The sequence below is a fragment of the Leptodactylus fuscus genome, chromosome 10 (genome assembly GCF_031893055.1).
Source record: "Leptodactylus fuscus isolate aLepFus1 chromosome 10, aLepFus1.hap2, whole genome shotgun sequence".
Taxonomy (NCBI): Eukaryota; Metazoa; Chordata; class Amphibia; order Anura; family Leptodactylidae; genus Leptodactylus; species Leptodactylus fuscus.
The window spans coordinates 28,360,619-28,382,397 of NC_134274.1; the positions used below are offsets into that span (position 1 = coordinate 28,360,619).

General features: G+C 41.7%; 1 protein-coding gene across 1 annotated transcript in view; it reads right to left on the bottom strand.

Moving 5' to 3' along the window:
• PHYHIPL (phytanoyl-CoA 2-hydroxylase interacting protein like) overlaps positions 1–14,627 on the bottom strand; it is a 74,357-nt gene extending 59,730 nt beyond the window's left edge. Inside the window, exon 1 of the mRNA XM_075257557.1 lies at positions 14,193–14,627. Coding sequence (XP_075113658.1) covers positions 14,193–14,298 — 106 coding nt within the window. The 5' untranslated portion in view covers positions 14,299–14,627. The remainder of the gene's footprint in view (positions 1–14,192) is intronic.
• Positions 14,628–21,779: the final 7,152 nt, after the last annotated feature.

The following is a 21,779-nucleotide window of genomic DNA, read 5'->3' on the forward strand; positions in this document are numbered from 1 at the left end:
ACAGTGTTCCCGGGTTTCTCCAGGTGAGAGAGAGCTCTGTGCAGTATTGGACTGAGGTTCCATGATCCAACTAAATACAATGATTCTGGGGGGCCACCCTGTGACAACATGTAGGAAAGGACCATAGTACCCTTCCAATTTGGATGTCTTCTGCTGGACCATTATTTTGTTAGAGCCTGTGCCCAGCGGTGGACATTCTGGTATTCAAAAGGCCCAGTCCGATGCTGTATAAATATGTGAGTTAGTAACCAGAGACACGTTTTCTTGGCCAAACCATAACTGGCGACCCAATGATAAGCACTAAACTTGGTTCACATCTGTGTTCAGTAATCCGTTTGGAGAGTCTACATGGGGACCCCCCCAAACGGACTACTGAACGCACTGGCAAGCGGGGAGCTTATGAAAGCACACGGACCCCATAGACTATGCGGTGTCCGCACGGAATATGAAGACAGAAAAGTACTTCACGATCTACTTTCCTGTCTGCATGACTCGTACGGAGAATGCATGGAAAGCACACAGACCCCCTTATTTTCTATGGGGTCCATGTGCTTTCAGTGCTCACCGCTTGCCAATGCGTTTGATAGATTACTGAACGCAGATGTGAACCAGGCCTGAGTAAATATGTAATTCTCACCAGTGACAGACTCAAAAAAAAGTGTTTTCCAAAATTCTTGTTTTGTGGTACACAATATGTCTGGAAACGATTCATTCAGAGTGGAGATATCTATGGCTGATAATTCAGTGACTCTGTAAGAATATTGATCTTACTGTCATCTAGGTGTTGCCTCCAAAATTGTAGTTGGCATTTGTACAGGTTTATTGTATGGTAAAATAAAAATCGTTACATGGAAGAATAAACTGCAATGGTATTTAGACCCAATTTACAATATATCCCCCTAGAAAAGTTATCTTGCAGTCTGAAGTTTATAGATTTGTGAGATCTGACAACCAGAAAAATGGTTGGACAGAATTACAAAAGCACGGCTTCTTACTTCCTGAAACAGCACCACACCTGTCCCAGAGGTTGAGTCTGGTATTGCAGCTTAGCTTCATTAGAGTGAATAGGACTGAGCTATAATATCTCACTAAACCTGTAGATAGTTGTAGCACTGAAATCTGGAAAATAAGTTTTGGATGTCTGAACTACAAAGGTAGGTTGGTAGTTTTGATAGGGAACAGAAGCAATGCACATATAAGCATCACATGGATGGTCAGGTTGGTATAGATTTCCTTGGACAGTTTTATCATGCTCTCTTCAACTGGGAGGGCACACACACACAGATGGTATGTCTACCAAAATGTTGCTCCAGCAAGATGTAAAGGTGCTTCCCCAGGCAAGGTGCTCACCTTGTTCCTTGAATGGCATAACCTTGTCATTGACCACAGGAATCCTAATAAAAGAGTCTGCACTTCAGGACAGATCCATGAAGTGAGGAGGAGGCTGGGTCTGTCGTGTAACCCTGTGTCCAGTGAGACCAAGTTGTGCTTATATTATTTTTTCATGTGGCTGGTAGTAAGCCACATGTATAGTTAGGTTATAACTTCTTTTAGTTAGTTCCTCGGACGAGCAGGATTTTGTTTTATTTTTGCCTGAAGTTAAGGCTGTAATATGTTTTTTACCATTCTGTGCCTGAAGTCAGGGTTTATTTATTTTCCTGTTTTCTTTTTCTAAATAAACTAGTTTGCTGCATATTTTGTGTCCCTGTCTCGCCTGTTTGGGTCTGCACCACTGCTTCTACTGAACTACCTTCCCACAATATATATATATATATATATATATATATATATATATATATATAGGTATTGCATATATATATACACACATATATTGCACATACAGTCCTATGAAAAAGTTTGGGCACCCCTATTAATCTTAATCATTTTTAGTTCTAAATATTTTGGTGTTTGCAACAGCCATTTCAGTTTGATATATCTAATAACTGATGGACACAGTAATATTTCAGGATTGAAATGAGGTTTATTGTACTAACAGAAAATGCGCAATATGCATTAAACCAAAATTTGACCGCTGCAAAAATATGGGCACCTCAACAGAAAAGTGACATTAATATTTAGTACATCCTCCTTTTGCAAAGATAACAGCCTCTAGTCGCTTCCTGTAGCTTTTAATCAGTTCCTGGATCCTGGATGAAGGTATTTTGGACCATTTCTTTCTACAAAACAATTCAAGTTCAGTTAAGTTTGATGGTCGCCGAACATGGACAGCCCGCTCTCAAATGATCTGAAAACAAAGATTGTTCAACATAGTTGTTCAGGGGAAGGATACAAAACGATGTCTCAGAGATTTAACCTGTCAGTTTCCACTGTGAGGAACATAGTAAGGAAATGGAAGACCACAGGGACAGTTCTTATTAAGCCCAGAAGTGGCAGGCCAAGAAAAATATCAGAAAGGCAGAGAAGAAGAATGGTGAGAACAGTCAAGGACAATCCACAGACCACCTCCAAAGAGCTGCAGCATCATCTTGCTGCAGATGGTGTCACTGTGCATCGGTCAACTATACAGCGCACTTTGCACAAATAGAAGCTGTATGGGAGAGTGATGAGAAAGAAGCCGTTTCTGCACGTACGCCACAAATAGAGTTGCCTGAGGTATGAAAAAGCACATTTGGACAAGGCAGCTTCATTTTGGAAACAAAAATTGAGTTGTTTGGTTATAAAAAAAGGCGTTATGCATGGCGTCCAAAAAGAAACAGCATTCCAAGAAAAACACATGCTACCCACTGTAAAATTTGGTGGAGGTTCCATCATGCTTTGGGGCTGTGTGGCCAATGCCGGCATCGGGAATCTTGTTAAAGTTGAGGGTCGCATGGATTCCACTCAGTATCAGCAGATTCTTGAGAATAATGTTCAAGAATCAGTGACGAAGTTGAAGTTACGCCGGGGATGGATATTTCAGCAAGACAATGATCCAAAACACCGCTCCAAATCCTCAGGCATTCATGCAGAGGAACAATTACAATGTTCTGGAATGGCCATCCCAGTCCCCAGACCTGAATATCATTGAACATCTGTGGGATGATTTGAAGCGGGCTGTCCATGCTCGGCGACCATCTAACTTAACTGAACTTGAATTGTTTGTCCAAAATACCTTTATCCAGGATCCAGGAACTGATTAAAAGCTACAGGAAGCGACTAGAGGCTGTTATCTTTGCAAAAGGAGGATCTACTAAATATTAATGTCACTTTTCTGTTGAGGTGCCCATACTTTTGCACCGGTCAAATTTTGGTTTAATGCATATTGCACATTTTCTGTTAGTACAATAAACCTCATTTCAATCCTGAAATATTACTGTGTCCATCAGTTATTAGATATATCAAACTGAAATGGCTGTTATAAACACCAAAATATTTAGAACTAAAAATGATTAAGATTAATAGGGGTGCCCAAACTTTTTCATAGGACTGTATATATATATATATATATATATATATATGTATTGCATAGGTATACATTGTATAGGTATTGTATAGGTATACATTGTATAGGTATTGCATATATGTAGATATATATATCTACACACACAGACACACACACACTACATAGCTCTACAGTATACATCTTGAAGGTGTACTTTGAATAGTTTCTAATCTTTATCGCACAGGAAGTAACTCCTGTAATATCTGTAGTGCCGTACAGGAACTGCTCTCACATCTAGTTATTAGAGATGAGCGAACAGTGAAATGTTTGAAGTTCGAAATTCGATTAGAGTAGCCTCTCAATTCTCGACTGTTCGATCGAATATCGAACCCCATTATAGTCTATGGGAAATGTGGGAGGGGAATCAAATTTTTAGTGAGTTTGCCACCTGGTGTTCGACTGGAATCGAACATCTCGAACAGCCTGATATCTGATCAAACATGTACTCGATCAAACGCTGTTCGCTCTTCTCTACTAGTTATCTTTCCCTTATTTCTATGATGTAAACTATGTAGGTTTTCTGTCAAATTGCCCAAATGATAAGTATGCATCTCCTGATGATGTCAAAGTAAAGGTGGCCGAGTTGCATAAAAATCTTTGAAGGGGTCTCAGCATTAAACTACCTCTTGAGACCCTCTGTCCACAGAATTGGTGAAGGGCTTGGTAGTTGGATCTTCACTGATCAGAAAATGAAGACTATCCAAGTAAAGCTCCATTCACATCATGTTTTTTGCAGCATACCTGTTGGGTATCCACTATGTTCTCCGTCACTTCTCCAGATATAAAAGTCCTACGTGCCTTGACCTTTGTCATTGAGGCAAGAAAATGGAGAATACGTCTTATGTACAAACCCATTTCATTGATGCCCTGATATGTCTTGACTATCCCAGCACACATCCATCCATCCCGCCCTTATAGATAAGATGATGTACCGCTGGGGTTGCCACTGATTACAATTAGTTACTTATATTGTGTTACTGTGCTTGGTGTGTGACAATGTGAAAATAACATGTGGGATCTGTTTGTCCTACTTTTCCACATAACTTCCGCACGCCTCTACTGTATAAGCAACACTGCCATATAAAATACTATGTTATGACAAGATGTAAATCTGTAGCCCACAGTCATTACAGTAATGGTACAAAAATAATCATTTCTATTAAACGTAGTTATGACAGAACTGATCCCGAACAGGAAAGATATCCTGGATGTTGAATGAATTGTCATGATACATAAAAGTCAATAATTTCATATATATCAGAAGAAGTAAAGGATCTGTATTCATCCAGTAGTTCAACTCAGAAAAGTGTGTGCAAGGCCCGGTTCACATCTGCGTTCGGGTTTACGTTCAGGGAGTCCGCTTGTGGGGCCCTCAGTATGGAAACCTATCTGCATAAAAAAAATCAGATACCTAAGGAAAACCCGCAGACTCCGTGAACTATATAACTGAGAGTGGGGCCCAATAGTAATGGTGACCCAATCTAAGTATCTGCCATTGATGTGTTTTCTAGCACTAAGCCAGTTACCGACTCTTACAGATATTTATTTTCATTTTATGTACCAATCTTTTATGGGATATACAGGATCAAATGTTTCTGAAAGATCAATATATATGATGTCTGCAGCCTTCTAGAAATGTCCCTCCTAATAGAAGTCGATCAGATTAGTATGAAAGGTAAAGATGATGATGGTGCTAGTTATGGTAAATCATAGGAAGTCTGACCAAAGGACGTGCACATAAATTCACAGCAAATGGACCTTCAAGCCTGTAAATGGATTCACTTGTACAGAATCCAGTAAAGGTAAGAACAACCTTACAATATGCACATTGATAGAAAAATGGAAGACTAGAAAGACTGTTAAAATAAACCTATGTACGACTGACTGTAGCCTGAAACATTACTAAGGCTGAGTTCCCACATTGCACGCTGCGGAAACGCTTTTTTTTTTTTTTTTGCAGATTTTGCTGCGTTTTTTTTTTCTTTTTTGAGCCAAAGTCAGGAGTAGATTCAGCAGAACGTAGAAGTATTTGTGTTCCCTATATATTCCCCATTCCTTCTACAAAGAAACTCAACCAAATCTGCATTTCGGCAACATGAGGTCTCAGCCTAAAAAGGGTTTTCCTGTCAAATGATATTGGTGACCTATCCTTAGGATAGGTCATCAACAGATCAGTGGGTGTCCAACACCAGGGACCTCTGCCGATCAGCTCTTCTCAGATGCTATACAGAGAACATGGGCAGAATCAGAATCTTCTCCTTGAAGCATTCAACGATTCAGTAGGCAAAGACAGTAGAACCCAAATTCACTAGAATATTAAGAAATCTAAAGTGATCTTTTGTTTCCCATTTTGTTTCCCAACCAGGGTATGAAAGTCTCCAGTTATCCTGATCAGTGGGGGTCGAAGCATTGGAACCCCACTGGTCTGGAAGATATCCCATGGGTAGAGAATAACTTTTTTTTTGGGAAAACTTCTTTGGGAGAGTATAACTAAATGAGAAGTGACTCTTAGATTTTTTTTTCTGGCTAACTGGAGGGGATAAAATGTATTGCAGTGAGTGGCTATTCATTGGGCATAAGGCATTTCAATGCAAAGTGAGACTAATACAGTAGATAAGGCCTGGTTCACATCTATGTTCGATATTTCTTTCAGGAAGTCCACTTTTGGATCCCCAAATGGAATACTGAATGCATTAAAAAGCGGTGAGCAGTGAAAGCACACGGACCCCATAGACTTCACAAACTACACGGACCCATATACTTCAAGAAATACTTTATTTCTGCATGACTTGTGTATAAAACTCATGAACCCCCATAAAGTCTATGGGGTCTGTGTGCTTTCATTGCTCACTGCTTTTTAATGCGTTTATAGTATTCCATTCGGGGGTCCCCAAGCAGACTCTCCAAACGGAATACCGAATGCAGATGTGAACAAGGCCTTCATTTCGACCTTCCTACAAAACATTACAATGTCATGGGATACAGTGAAAAACTAGAACAACTATGCAAAATCAGTGGCTGTGCCTACTATAACTCTTGACCTTGGAATGACATTGACTTATTGACCTGTCAAAGCTACATAAGTATGTAGAGCATATATAGATTTAAATGGGTACTGTTTCAAGTTACTGTAGTGTAGATAGTACAGAGATTTGGATACAATTTCCAGAATTCCATTGGTAACATTTGTTTGTGTCTTCCACTTTGTATAAATTCTCCATTCCGAATCCCATAGGACACTGAGAAGTTACGAAGCAGAGAAAGCACCACATGGCTTGTCCAATAATCACATCATGGACAGCATATCTAACACATTCACCTGGGTATTGCTCTACTACACCCAGTGAGTAGAAGCGGGCCTCCGTGTAGAGGTAGAAAAGATTACCCAAATTTGGTTTCAGCAATGTATGTAATAAAATGCATATACAATAATGTGAAAAAGTTTTAGGTAGGTGTGGAGAAATACTGCAACGCTACAACACTTTCAACGATAGAAGTGTTAATAGTTTCTTTGTGTCAATTATCGAAGAGAAATCTAAATGAGATCAATATTTGGTGTGACCTTTGTTCTTTGGAAGAGGAATACGGAAGTGATAATATGGTCCCCACAGAGCCCTGAACTCAACATCATCCAGTCTGTCTGGGTTTACAAGAAGAGACAGAAGGATTGGAGCAATCTTACATCTATGGAAGAGTTTTGGTTGGTTCTCCAAGATTTCTGGAACATCCTCCTTGCCGAGTTCCTTCAAAAACTGTCTGCAAGTTTACCAAGAAGTACTGATGATGTTCTGAATTCAAAGGACAAGCCAGATATTGATGTGAATTAGATTTCTCTTTTGTCCATTGTCTTCATTTTGAATAGGCAAAAATTTATTAACACTTCTTTTTCTTAAAGTATTTTACTTTGTAGTATTTTTTCACACCTGCCTAACACTTTTGCATTACAGTATAACAGTATGAAGGGATTGTCTAGTAAGAACAGGGATCTTACTAGAGGTATAACTTGAAGCCCATTGGTCCTTACCTATGTATCGGGGCCTTGTTCTTTTTATAATAGTGGTATATTTCTGTAGCAGAGGGCTCTTTGGGGCCCCGCAGGGCCAAGGGCCTGGTAACAACTTCTACAACCAAATCCCCTATAGCTATGCTCCTGGGTCCAGTGTACAACAACCCCATTTGACTGAAGCACTAGTTGGGCATGTGTACTACCGCTGCATTCAATGTGTATGGCATGGGCAAAGACAGTCAAGTACAAGCTTTACTATCACTTCATACAAACTGGGAACACTGACAACCCTCATTCTTGTGATTATGGAGGTTCCAGTAGACCCCAATCTTTGGCAACCTCTCTTTGTCCATAACACATAACTTATATACATATCTGAACAATAAAAACAGCAAAATTTTGACCTGGACGTGGACAATTCTAGTATATTAGTTACCAGTATAATGGTAATATGATGCAGAGACTGTACTGTACTCTAAATCATATGTATGTATAAATATATATACAGTGTATATATATAATGGTAATATGATGTAGAGACTGTACTGTAATCTATATCGTTATATCATTATATATAATGGTAATAGGACGCAGAGACCATACTGTACTCTATGTCGAGATGTTTATTCTTTCAGGATGTTCACATAAAGGAAATGCAAACTAGGGGCAAATTCTGGGCAGATTAAAAATGCAGCAAACAGCAGACTTTATGCTTACAACACAAAGTGGAGAAGGATGTTTGATCAATATCCGACTCAGTCAAATGACCTGAGCTGTGAACAGTGCCTTAGCCAATCCACGTGCATGTACACTCACCGGCCACTTTATTAGGTACACCTGTCCAACTGCTCGTTAACACTTAATTTCTAATCAGCCAATCACATGGCGGCAACTCAGTGCATTTAGGCATGTAGACATGGTCAAGACAATCTCCTGCAGTTCAAACCGAGCATCAGTATGGGGAAGAAAGGTGATTTGAGTGCCTTTGAACGTGGCATGGTTGTTGGTGCCAGAAGGGCTGGTCTGAGTATTTCAGAAACTGCTGATCTACTGGGATTTTCACGCACAACCATCTCTAGGGTTTACAGAGAATGGTCCGAAAAAGAAAAAACATCCAGTGAGCGGCAGTTCTGTGGGCGGAAATGCGTTGTTGATGCCAGAGGTCAGAGGAGAATGGCCAGACTGGTTCGAGCTGATAGAAAGGCAACAGTGACTCAAATAGCCACCCGTTACAACCAAGGTAGCCAGAAGAGCATCTCTGAACGCACAGTACGTCGAACTTTGAGGCAGATGGGCTACAGCAGCAGAAGACCACACCGGGTACCACTCCTTTCAGCTAAGAACAGGAAACTGAGGCTACAATTTGCACAAGCTCATCGAAATTGGATAATTGAAGATTGGAAAAACGTTGCCTGGTCTGATGAGTCTCCATTTCTGCTGCAACATTCGGATGGTAGGGTCAGAATTTGGCGTCAACAACATGAAAGCATGGATCCATCCTGCCTTGTATCAACGGTTCAGGCTGGTGGTGGTGGTGTCATGGTGTGGGGAATATTTTCTTGGCACTCTTTGGGCCCCTTGGTACCAATTGAGCATCGTTGCAACGCTAAAGCCTACCTGAGTATTGTTGCTGACCATGTCCATCCCTTTATGACCACAATGTACCCAACATCTTATGGCTACTTTCAGCAGGATAATGCGCCATGTCATAAAGCTGGAATCATCTCAGACTGGTTTCTTGAACATGACAATGAGTTCACTGTACTCCAATGGCCTCCACAGTCACCAGATCTCAATCCAATAGAGCATCTTTGGGATGTGGTGGAACGGGAGATTTGCATCATGGATGTGCAGCCGACAAATCTGCGGCAACTGTGTGATGCCATCATGTCAATATGGACCAAAATCTCTGAGGAATGCTTCCAGCACCTTGTTGAATCTATGCCACGAAGAATTGAGGCAGTTCTGAAGGCAAAAGGGGTTCCAACCCGTTACTAGCATGGTGTACCTAATAAAGTGTCCGGTGAGTGTATATCAGGCATATAGACACAATAAAATAAAGGAAGAATTCATATATACAAATGATCTGTCAGGAAATATAATGCAAATTATAAAGCTGTCCTCTTCTGTGAGCATGTTTAATATTCTATTCTATTTCTAGGCCACTTGATGGATGCTGATGCTAATGGCTGCCATTAAAGTGACCATATTAGTTGTCATTCATCTTCTCAGTAACCCTGAAAGGCATCAGATTTGCATTGCATTGATAATAAAATGTCTTGATATTCATTCATTTATGTTGGAACTGCAAAGCAGAATAGCTCTGTAAAGACGTCTTACCATAGGGGTAAGCCATCTGCATATGCTAAATTGGGGCATATGGACATTGCACTGGTTGGTCTTGTGTTTCTTCTAGAGGGCCACAAGTAAAAGAGGCTCCTGCGTGAAGAACTTGACACAAGCATGGATTACAAGGTCATCCAGTATAAGCGCCGTGTAACACTACATTACCTCTGCAGCAGGAGTGTCAGGCTGCTGGAGGATTCAGGGACATGGAGAAAGCAGATTCTTCACATCTAAGCATTACCTTGTCATTGAGAAACTAAGATGAAGGACCTACAGATATCATTATTGATAATTGGTTACAATGTTGGGAAGGATATCGTGTCTCACATCTAGCTGAGAACATGCTGGTATATATATATATGGAAATCTACTACTTTCCACCCACACAGTTTTATTTTGATGTAAATAGCATTCCTATAGGCGAAGTGCACACCACCATGTATGTACGCGTTACTGGGCTATGATTACATTCACTGAGGTCAGAGAGCAGGGACAGGAATAGGACTTGTCCTGGGTTTTGCTCATGGCCCCATATGTGGGACCGTGAAATTACATGGTTGTGTGTATAGGGCCGTAAAAATGAATGAGTATGCATGAACTGTACACTGTGATGGATGATAAGGATAAGCAGTACAGGAGTGAGATGTTTACTTATTATGCAGAAAGTGACCTGTATATTAGTATGACTTTATGTAACTAAGAAGTAGAGGTGTAAACATATGGAGGACAACAAAAGGGCTGGGGAGGGGGGTTAGTTAAGACAGAATCACCAGTGGCTAACCCACTACAATGTACAGTAGCATTATAGTAAATGGAATCACATGCTGAAGAAAACCCCACACCACTAAATACTTGCACTGCGGGTTCTCAGCATGCAGGATTCCCCTTACCATGTGTCTTCTTATGTGGCAGAAGGTCCTCTAGGCCCCTCTGACTCCAGGGCCCAGATATCTCTGCATCCCCTTGCTCCACCCCCAGGTGCAGAACCCCCATAGACCACAAGCTGGAAACTGATGTTCCATATTAACATACTAATGGATTAATTTTTTAGCAATTGAAAAACCCTTTAAGGCTGGGGCCCCACATGGCATAATTTTGTGGTTTGGCCCAAACTGCAGTGTTTTTAGATCCTTCTAGTGAATCCCATCCACACTTTACAGAAAAATACATTGTGGGGAAGTTAGCTCGGTAGAAGCAGTGGTGCAGATCCAAACAATCAAGACAGGGACACAAAATGTGCAGCAAGCTGATTTATTTAGAAAAAGCCCAAGAAAGTAACAAACCATTAGGCGCAAAATAAACAAAACAACAGAACAAAATACAGCCTTAACTTCAGGCAAAAACAAAATAAAAAACCTGCTCGTCTGAGCAACTAACTAAGCAGAACTGATAACCTAACTATACATGTGGCTTACTACAAAGAAAACAAGTGTAATATTATCTCACTGGACTCAGGGTTACAGGACAGAACCACACACCTCCTTTCACCTCATGGATCTGCCCTGGAATGCAGGACCTGCAGCCTTTTTCTGGCCCAGTAATGAGCCCAGGATCTACACCTGGGCGGAGGCCTACTCCAGATCTGCCCTGGACCACACATGTCAGAAACCAGGGGCTGATCTATCTGGGTTCCAGCGCTCTGACTGTCACTTTCTCCCAACATGTAGTGGCAATTCTGTGATTTCTAAAATCGTTGTGTTTTTGTAAATCGCACCGTCCATTATACCTACACCAGCGGTTTCCCCATAAGTATAACTGAAGCAGAACATACGCAGAGGAAAACTCTCAGGACTTACTGTGAAAAGCGCTGCTGTGCCTTAGCCTAAAGCTCTGAAACTGAATTTTTGTCATATCCTATGGGCAACTGTGAAAATAATGTAAAATAGACTGGCCCATCTGGACGCACAGAACATACATGCATGGCTTATTGTATAATCTCAGCTCTGTGATGCTATCTCCCTGTCCTCTCAAGGGATACATGTATGATCACCTACAAATAAGAATTAGGCAAAATGGAGCCTAATTTCTATCATTTATGTTTAGGGGACATTCACATGGTGCAGTTGTGATATAGTTTTTGTTGCAGTTTCTTCATTTTACAGGGGGAACATAAAAAATAAGTTCATTTGTGAAATTAAGAAATCGCACAGTTTACCAGATCAAAACTGCATACTGGGTTTACTGATGCAGTTTCGCTGCTGTTTTAACTGCACTGTATGAATGAGCCCTTAATGATTATATGTCTTTTAGGAATGTTTCTAAGTTGCCATTACTGACAATCCAAGAGGCACAACTCAAAGATGCCTGACCCCTGTGCAAAACCCATAATCCATAACTGCTAATGGCGTTCCTTGCCGCTCATATCATGATGTCATACCACCCAATAAAACTGAAATATTAAGTTGTACCGTAGAGTTCACTGGGCTAATATTACTACATTACTGTCCAATTATCAGGATATATCTCTATTGACTATTAACAGTGCACCATGTCAGGGGTACCCAAGCCCCGATCCTCTTATAATACATAGGCCATAGACCTGGTAGGCAATGAACAACCACAACTTTATTCAACAGCACAAATTAGAGCAAAGACAAAATGACCAGAGAAGATAAAATATATGGATAAAAGAGCCGTCCTGGGTGCGGCCCCCCATGTTTAGATTCTGTTCACCCTCCATTCTCTTGGTTTGTGAATGGGCCGAGCCATTTTTTAATGGTGATCTGCCAAGACCCATTTCACAATGGATCCGTGACTGCTAAGAAGAATGGGTTGGCAAAATTTGGCCCCAAATTGGCGCTGGTTTCTTATATTGGAAAACATCCAGTGGTAAAATGGATCCTTGAAATAATATAATACCATTATAAAACAATATAATACCGTATTATAAGAACCATATAGAAATGCAGGCAAGAGTAAGAGGACTAGCTAAGCCTAAGACTGACCACAACCAAGAAGACAGATTGACACTTTTTATGGCTACCATTGTCTCCCTCTCTTAATTCCCAATCGAAAAACCGTAAGAAGCAAAATACGTTTTTATGACCAAACCCAATGCACTGTAATAAGAAGTAAAACCCCTCGGTTTAATTCAAGCTATAAAAGTTATTTGCAATTCTCAGTCATAAAAACACCCTGGGTATATAAGGTGGATGGAAACAATAAGTTTGCTGGTGCAAATATTACAGCCGTCGTATAAGTGCAATCTACCACCTGTGATCCTAATTGTAACATGGCGGTGCGAGCCTGATCACTTTCCATTAACGTCTCTGTTGTTTCCCTGGTCAGAGCTAGGCACTAAATAAAAATGACAGTACATTAAATGATTTTCGCAGGAGCTGCCACACCATGTTATAGTGAAACAACATGCGCCAGGTTATAATGTCGAGAGAATTCGGATTGCAGTGACCAGTTCTATCCCTTGTCTTGTACTGCCATGCATCTACACCCTGAGAAAACGCACAAGCTGGAAACTTCCAACTGTAATGCAGCAAAGCTAATAAGACATTGTAATAGTTTATGGCTCCATGATGGATATCACACATTTTGGCATAATAAGACATAATTATACCGCTACCATGGATACTGCATCCTATGCACTGACCATATATATTTCACCTTATCATCAGAACAAAGCTTTATACACACAGGTGTGTCGGGAAATCCGACTGTCTGCAACTGCGCCAATGAATGAAATGCTACCGACGGTGCACAAATCAACTACTTCCATAGGATGATAGAGGAAGACATAGTCGTTTCAGTCTGGAATAGCAATTTTCGGAAGACTATAGGAATAGTTGAGGCATTTTTACGACTCTGCTACACCACACTGAGCGCCAGTTAAGTGCAGATGCTTAGCAGCATTTCTTGACTCCCAGCCCAGAATCCTGTAGGATCATCTGTCCATGGTCCTGAAATTGCATAGCTACCTCCCCCCCATCACACCCCCATATATAATGATATTATATTACAGAACACCTTGCCTGTGTTGTATCCATATAATACAATCTGATAATATAATATAATTTATTACCATAAATAAGCAACATCCTATAAATGTGACAATGTATCCGAGCCCGCCGGCATGACACGAGCACAAGATCCATTTGTAAGCATGCTTTGCATGGAGGGAGCTGCATGGTGTAAATGGTGTAAATTGAAATACTGCAATGCAAATCACCCACAGCTTGCAAGCAAGGAGCGAGCGGATCAATAGCTGATGATGCAGCCTATACAAATATAGTGTGAGATATCTATCTTCCCCTTGCTTTATTTAGTATCAATGCACATTAGTCTTTTTTTTGCCCCCATTAAGGGGATCTATTGTTCTCAGTGGGTGACTGTACACACATGCCTGTCTACATTGAGGATAACAGGGATTAAATCGCTTCCTCTTACCGTCCCTCTCACACAGCTGAATAGATTCCAAGCTCAGGTTCTTGATCATTTCCTCACAAGGGCTGTTGGGGCTGTTGATGTGTTGACTCAGGCGTGGTACCTCCATGTTGTGTCTGGAAAGCAGGATCTACTGTATAGTATCTTTTATGGTGGATTTAAAGCCCTGGCTGAAGTCTTCCTCTTTCCCTTAGCTGTCTCAGAGGTGCCTTGCAGTGCCTGGGTCTGGCTGGAAGAGGAGGAGGCGGTGTCCAGCCAGCTGAATGGCTCCTACATGGGCAGAGAGAAGGAGTGTCACCAACAGCAGCAGCAGCACCACAGCAGCAGGCAGACAAGAAAAAGGGGGTGGGGGCGAAGCCTTCAGGTCCACCAGAGCCGATGACTTGTGAGCCTCTATGCTGCAGATCCTTGACTCCCTCATTCATGAAGGCTGCAGCAAGCTCTTATGTAATAGGCTTCATCCAGTGCAAGCTAAATCCCTGTCACACACAGATCAGCCCCCGTTCGCTCTCATGCACGCAGGCTGCAGCAGAATTCCTGGGGGAGCTCCTAGCTAGGCATCCACATAAGGTCCATATGTGCCGACGGATCGACAATAAGCAATTGCCTAGGAGGCAAAATCATAGTCGCTTCTCTTTGTTGTATAATAATATTGTTACAATAATATCATATAACCGGTTTTATGTATCCACAATTAAGTTTAATAACAACATTATATTTCAGATTTATTTTATTATTAATTATGGTGTCACAATTTTTATTTCAGTTTTAAATTATTTTTTTTTGGCAGTTCACACAGTGCAGTAATTACTAAGCAGTTTTTGAGATATAGTGTATGAAACTGGCCGGGTGCCACGTATCGATCTCAATAGCTAAAACTGCAGACCATGTGGTTTTTACTAGTAGTGCTTCTTTAAAAACACATCGGCCAATGACATGGATGAACCTGGAGCGGTTTCTGTGTTGTGGTAGGGGGCGTTCACACATGCGCCCATGTCCACCCACCAAGTCTCTATCCTATTCCCAGGGGAAACTGCATAGGGGATGGCTTGACAGCAGTCTGTTTTATAACCCATTCATTTGAATGCCGTCAAGTCATCCCCTATGCAGTTTCCCCTGGGAAAAGGATGGAGACCCGGTGGGTGGACACGGGCGCAAGTGTGAACGCCCCCACCACAACACAGAAACCGCTCCATAACCGCCGGTATCCGTATGCGGCCTCTCCACGGGGAAACCGGTTTTTTTGCACAGACATAAAACCCTGCATGTCCGACTTTGTGACCGTGCAAAAAAAAAAAAAAAAAGTATAAGTATATATTTCCCATTCCTTCTGTAGCCACTATAAGTTGGACTCCAAAAATGCAGCAAATCTGCAACAAAAAGCTGCATTTGGACTTTTTTCCATTGTTTTCCTTGGCTTTGACGGTGCAGCACGTTATTCGATTCAAGTTGACGGTGGCTACATCTGTACATATGCAGTATTCATTATTGTTCGGCAGATATGATACAGTAGAACAGATTTTCATTGTGATTGTCGCCATATGCTACATTACACATAAAGAGTCTCTGGGAGAATCTTCCATGTTTATCATTATACAAACCATCATACAGAAGTGCAGACAAGCAGTAGTATATTACTAGTATCCATAGGAGATCAGTCCCCTATAGACACAAACACTGGCTACTAGACAGGCTAAGGTTCCACTTAGCGGGCTGCAGCCAAAATGGCAACAGAAACGCATTGCGGTTTTTCCCACAGCGCTTTTCACAGAAAGTCAATTTCCTCTGTGGACTTTCTGCTTCCATTATATCTATAGGGAAACCGCCAGCATTTCCGTAGATATAATTGATAGGTTGCGATTTCAAACAATTTTTGAAATCAGAGCATTTCCACTGCGGGTATATTTCTGCCATGTGTGGATGGGATTCCCACTTTGAAGGGACTATAAAACGCTGCATTTTTTATTGCGGCATTTACACCACATGGGAAAGGATTGTCCAGGAATATGCTAATAACATATGACTAGAGATGAGTGAACAGTGAAATATTTGATATTCGATATCCGTTTCGAATGGCCCCTCAATATTCGACTATTCGAACAAATATCGAATCCCATTATAGTCTATGGGGAAAAAAGCTTTGTTTCAGGGGAAACCACTATTCCACTCAGGAGGGTCACCAAGTCCAGTATGACACCTCAGCAAATGATGACAACACATCTGGAATGCAACTGGGACAGCAGGGAAAGCATGTCTGGGGGCATCTAACATGCTCAAGTCCCTGTATTACGCCACTAATAATGCGCGAGCTGACTTTCGGCTAGCATTCGGCCAATCAACGCTGGTTCTGCCAGAGGCTCGTCTGTGAGGGGGCAGAGTCTAAGATCGGTCCACAGCAGAGTTGACACAGCTCTGCTACATTTCAGGTGTAGCAGAGCTTTGCGCTCAACTCTGCTACATCTGAGATCAGACCACAATGGAGACTGCTGTGGCCCGATCTTAGACTCCGTCTCATCACAGGCGAGCCTCCGGCAGAACCAGCGTTGATTGGCCTAATGCTGTACACTGTATAGCATTCATCCTATCAACGCTGGTCAATGCATTCCTATGAGAAAAAGTCAGCTCCCGCATAATACAAACTGACCTGACTAGCATATAATGGGCTGCCATGAGATAGAGCCCCAAAGAGCTGTGTGAGTGACATTCCCACCTAAATAAAGGTAATCCCTAGCTAACCCTGCCTGTACATCTATCCCTGTCTCACAGTCACATAGTTCACAGTCTCATATGAACCGAATCTGAAATCCACCATTCATATAAATTGGAGGTCACCTGATTTCGGCAGCCAATTACTTTTCCCGATTTTTTTTCGATGCCTACATTGTTGTAGTTCCTGTCCCACCTCCCCTGCACAGTTATTGGTGCAAAAAGCGCCAGGGAAGGTGGGAGGGGATACAAATTTTTAGTGCATTTCCCGCATGGTATTCGATTGGAATTGAATATCTTGAACAGCCTGATATTCGATCAAATAACAATTCAATCGAACGCCGTTTGCTCATCTCTACATATGACGTTAAGGTTAGGGCTATTTGCCAAATTTAGTCGCTACTAATGTCACATGACCAAAGGTTGCCCTGTAATTTCTTCACTACTGTATGCGGATAAAGTCACATGGTGACACTCGAGAATACGGAAACTACAATTTCTAGCTGCAAAAAGTATTCGATCGCATCAGTAGTTACGGAATTGCAGGGCGATACATTGCTTTGGTCTTGGATTAGATGTCACAGACAATGCCACCTTGTAGCCTCAGCCTAGTAGCAGTTTGGTGGGGTCTGACCCCAGGAACATCCAATCAGATATTGTCTGCAGTCACAATGTATCATACACAGCGCCACACACTGCATAGTGGCTGCAGAAGTTACTACAAGCTCAGTCCCATTCACGTCACTGCTAATTTCCCAGAGGGTTAAGCAGATCCCACAAAACTTTTCACACATAAATAAATGATCGCTGTAACAAAGGGACTGTCAGCAGGGACATGGCTATAGGGGGTTAGCGGCCACTTTCGGGCCCTGGCCCCATAAACAGATGACACATGATATCCAGGGGGGTGGGTTGCATTAGGGTAAAATAAGGAACACCTCTGTCATCTCTGCTTCACTTGGGAGACATCCAGACAGTGTTAGTCAGTGGTCTTGTCACAGACAGACACCAGTGCGGTGAGGGGTACTATGTGTGGCAGAGCGGCACAGCACCCTATTTGGGGGTCTTAGCAATGTGACAGGTAAGTGTCCTGTAAAGCTATACCATATAGTTTAGGGATCAGTTGCTTTGTTATGGCCAGTGGGATAATATATACTGATGATAATGTGCACCAAGGTATAAGTATAGTAAATGGAGACCCAATGTAACTTACAATGATAATGTTTGCCTATAGCTTAACCCTTAAGTACAATCATGGTGTCTAACATAATGATATGTCTATGGGAGTGGTGTATGCTAGACACCATGATAGTACTGAAGGGTTAATGGCCTGCACGTGGAGCTTCAGCTCGGTGCTTGTTCACACCTGCCATTCATTTCACTCAGGTGCTGACTATTTTAGTTACCTTTTTGCTTAGCCCTCCATTAATCTCTGGAGTTATGTAAATGTCTATATATACTTTAAGACAGAGGAAGGCATATTAAGGAGATGGGGACACTGATGTAACTTGGCAGGATATTGGGATCTACAGGGTAATAAATAGTGACAGGACCATGGGGGAGGGGCGTACAAGATGGCAGCTGGCACTGCTCAGGCTCTACTGCAGAAGAAAGTTTTTCTGCAGTCCTGACTGAGCTTTTACCATCTGCAATGTACTTGGCTTCTATCAGCGATTGATATATTTATCATCATTGATCGTGTTCCAACCAGTGCCTTGGGGTGTGTTCACACAGTGCAGTTCAGCTTTATCAGAAAAAAACGTTTTTGATCTTACAGCTGAAATGTGTTTCACTTGTAAGATTAAACTGCACTGTGTGAATGAACTCTAAACCTGTCAAAGGCTAAGACCCCCGAGTAGTGAGCCGCAGCCAAAAAACGCTGCAGAAAAAAAACGCAACGAAATGCATTGCGTATGCTTTTCACAGAAAGCCTGCAGAGTTTTCCTATACCTATAGGGAAACCGCCAACATTTCCGTAGGTATAATGGACATGCTGCGATTGACAAAAAGCGACGTTTTTGGAAATCGCATCATATTTTTCTGCAATGTGTTAATGGGATGAACCAGAATCCCCCCCCCCCTCCCCACTTTACAGGTACAGTAAAACACTGCGGTGTTTATGCAATGTAGGGCCCTGGCCAAAAAGCTGCCAGCTAGCATATATCTGTACGGTATATGTACTTCCCCCACTAGGGGCGCTCTATCCCTTTACAGCTATATGTGGAGCCGTCCCACAGAGTCCATCTACAATTTGGCAAGTTATGGACAGTCAGCAGATGACGGAGAACGCTGAGAACTGGTTATAATTCCTATTTTGAGAATCTCTCTAAACAAATTTCCATGTTAACGTACTGAAGGAACAAGCTGATATTATGATAGGAAAGATACGATTCCCAGAACCGGCCCTGAGCTGATATTAACCCCCTGTACACTTACGAGCTTCAAGTTCAGCAGTCCTATGACTTGATCCCTTTATCCTGTAGTAGAGAATAATAAGCAGTTTCAGGGTCAAAAACCACGGCCGCCTGTGTCTTAGGTAATGAGTGACTTATTGGAGTCTTAACCTTGGCGTTCTCTCCTGAATTGCCAAGCACATGGATTTTCTGCATGTTAACTAATCGCAGCCTTTCCTCATTCGTAGGGCTTATTTTATCCATGAAACGTGTTTTATCCGTTTATATGACTTATACGGTATAATCTGGGGACTTGGACCTCTATAGTTTTGGAGAACGTGCCCAACAGATAACACGTGCTGCAAAAGTTACCTGCAAATTGTATATGGATTCAGACAAAAGTCCTTGACCTATTTCCTAATAGATGTTATTGTCACATTCAATGGTGTCCCCTTATATTATGGATGTGTTGTATGTCTCTGCATTATGATGGCAATATGGGTCTATACTGTACGTCTGTTTGTGCCGCTGAGGTTCTGAATATGGCAGAGCAGAGATATGTTACCCAAGGGTCAGCTATGTTTTGTACAATGGCCATTGGCACAAACTATTGTATGCATCGCCCTAGGATCAATATTAAACATGTTTTTGATCGTATCAACAAATCAATGCTATCGGGTCAGGTCAAAGGATGACTAGTTACAGGTTAGAATTGCACAAACCGCTATTATGTAAGAGTGATCCATTTCCTGCCGTGATAAATTGTATATTATTATTATTATTATTATTATTATTATTAATAAATACATGTAGACATATAAGGATTATTGGTACTTGCAAAAAAGCAAAAAGACTTTGAGAATAGAAAGAAATTATCCTATTAGGGCATTAGTTCCCTGCCCAGGATCCCCCTCTTAAAACCACTCCATCCTCACCTTATAAGACCTGCCAGTTCAATGACCGCCATGTAAGGGAGCCTTCACATGGAGTTTACGCTCGCTCATCCTGACCGTAAAACTCGTTCAGAGTGAGCGGCGTAAAAAGCAAATCCCATTGACTTCAATGGGTGCTGGCATATGCGCTCTACCCATTGAAATCAATAGGAGGCTTTTTTTTTTACCTTTTGCTTTCAATGTGATACGCACGTATGCCGGCACCCATTGAAGTCAATGGGATCTGTTTTTTACGCCGCTCACTCTGAACGAGTTTTACACTCAGAATGAGCGAGCGTAAACTCCGTGTGAAGACCTAATACTACAGTACATTTCCAAACAGGCAGTTGTAGGGGAATGTCTGACTAACTATGGCTTCTCCCGGCATAGCCATCTGACTACAGTACCCAGGGCCATTGGTTAATCTCCCTTGAAGCCACATTCTGAAAAATACCTGTTTATTGTATCTTATACGCAGTGCTATAGAATATGACTCGATGGTTAGCTCTGTTTATTTTCTTTGCTGGGGTCCTGGGTTCGAATCTGACCCCGGGAATCATCTGCATGGAGTTTGTATGTTGTCCCTGTGTTTTGGGTGGGTTTCCTTCTACATGCTAAAAAATATACTGATGGGGAAATCGGCTTCCCTTAAAGCAAATGATCCTTGTGGGTGATGAATGATTGTACGACATCCGCTAACTCCCCTGTTCTGCAAGCCTCCCTGCACTTTGACTTCCTTCTTGATAAAAGAACATTACAAATGTTTCATTGTCGCCTATTTACTGAAACCTTTTTAGGCTAGGACGACATGGCGACTTTGGCCACATCTCTTGTTATTAATGTTAGGCTAGCGTTCGGGTTTCCCTTCTTTGGGTCCACATGGGAACCCGGAAGATGGAAACCCTGTCCACTTAAAAAGCAGTTACATGTAACTGTGTGGACCCCATAGACTATAATAGGGTCCACCAGGTTTCCACCCATCGCTAACTTTTCAGGATTCCTTTCTTGCTATTCTTTGCACCTCTTTAATATTTATATTTGAAACGTCCATAAAGCTCATTTATAAAATCTAGATATTAGTATTTTTGCAGGCAATTGAGAGCCCTGTTCTATACGTTTATATAGCTTTTCCTCTCTAGTTCTCCATTCCAATATCATCCATGCTGAGTCCATTAAGTAGAGGCGGAAATGGAGGATGCTAAATATGCGAATCATATAAAACAAACAGACTATGTTTACTGTAAATCCCAACAATGAGAGAACCCACATCAAGGCCATGTGTGAATCCTCCTACTAAACTTATGTGTTCTGTGAACCGGGATAAACTTCAGATGTGGATGAGCGTGGGATCCATTCTGTTTACATAGGGAAAGTGACAGCAGGGTGCTGAAATAGTATACCGTTTCATCATGATGTCACGTCAGCCTTAAGAATTCTGCCCCATCGTACACAAAGACTGAGAATCCTGTGCCAGCAGAACTCAATGTACAGGCCGTCTAGCGTGGAGCCTTCTGCTGTTTCACAGATCTCGAACCATTTCCAGGACATTGTGAAGTAGA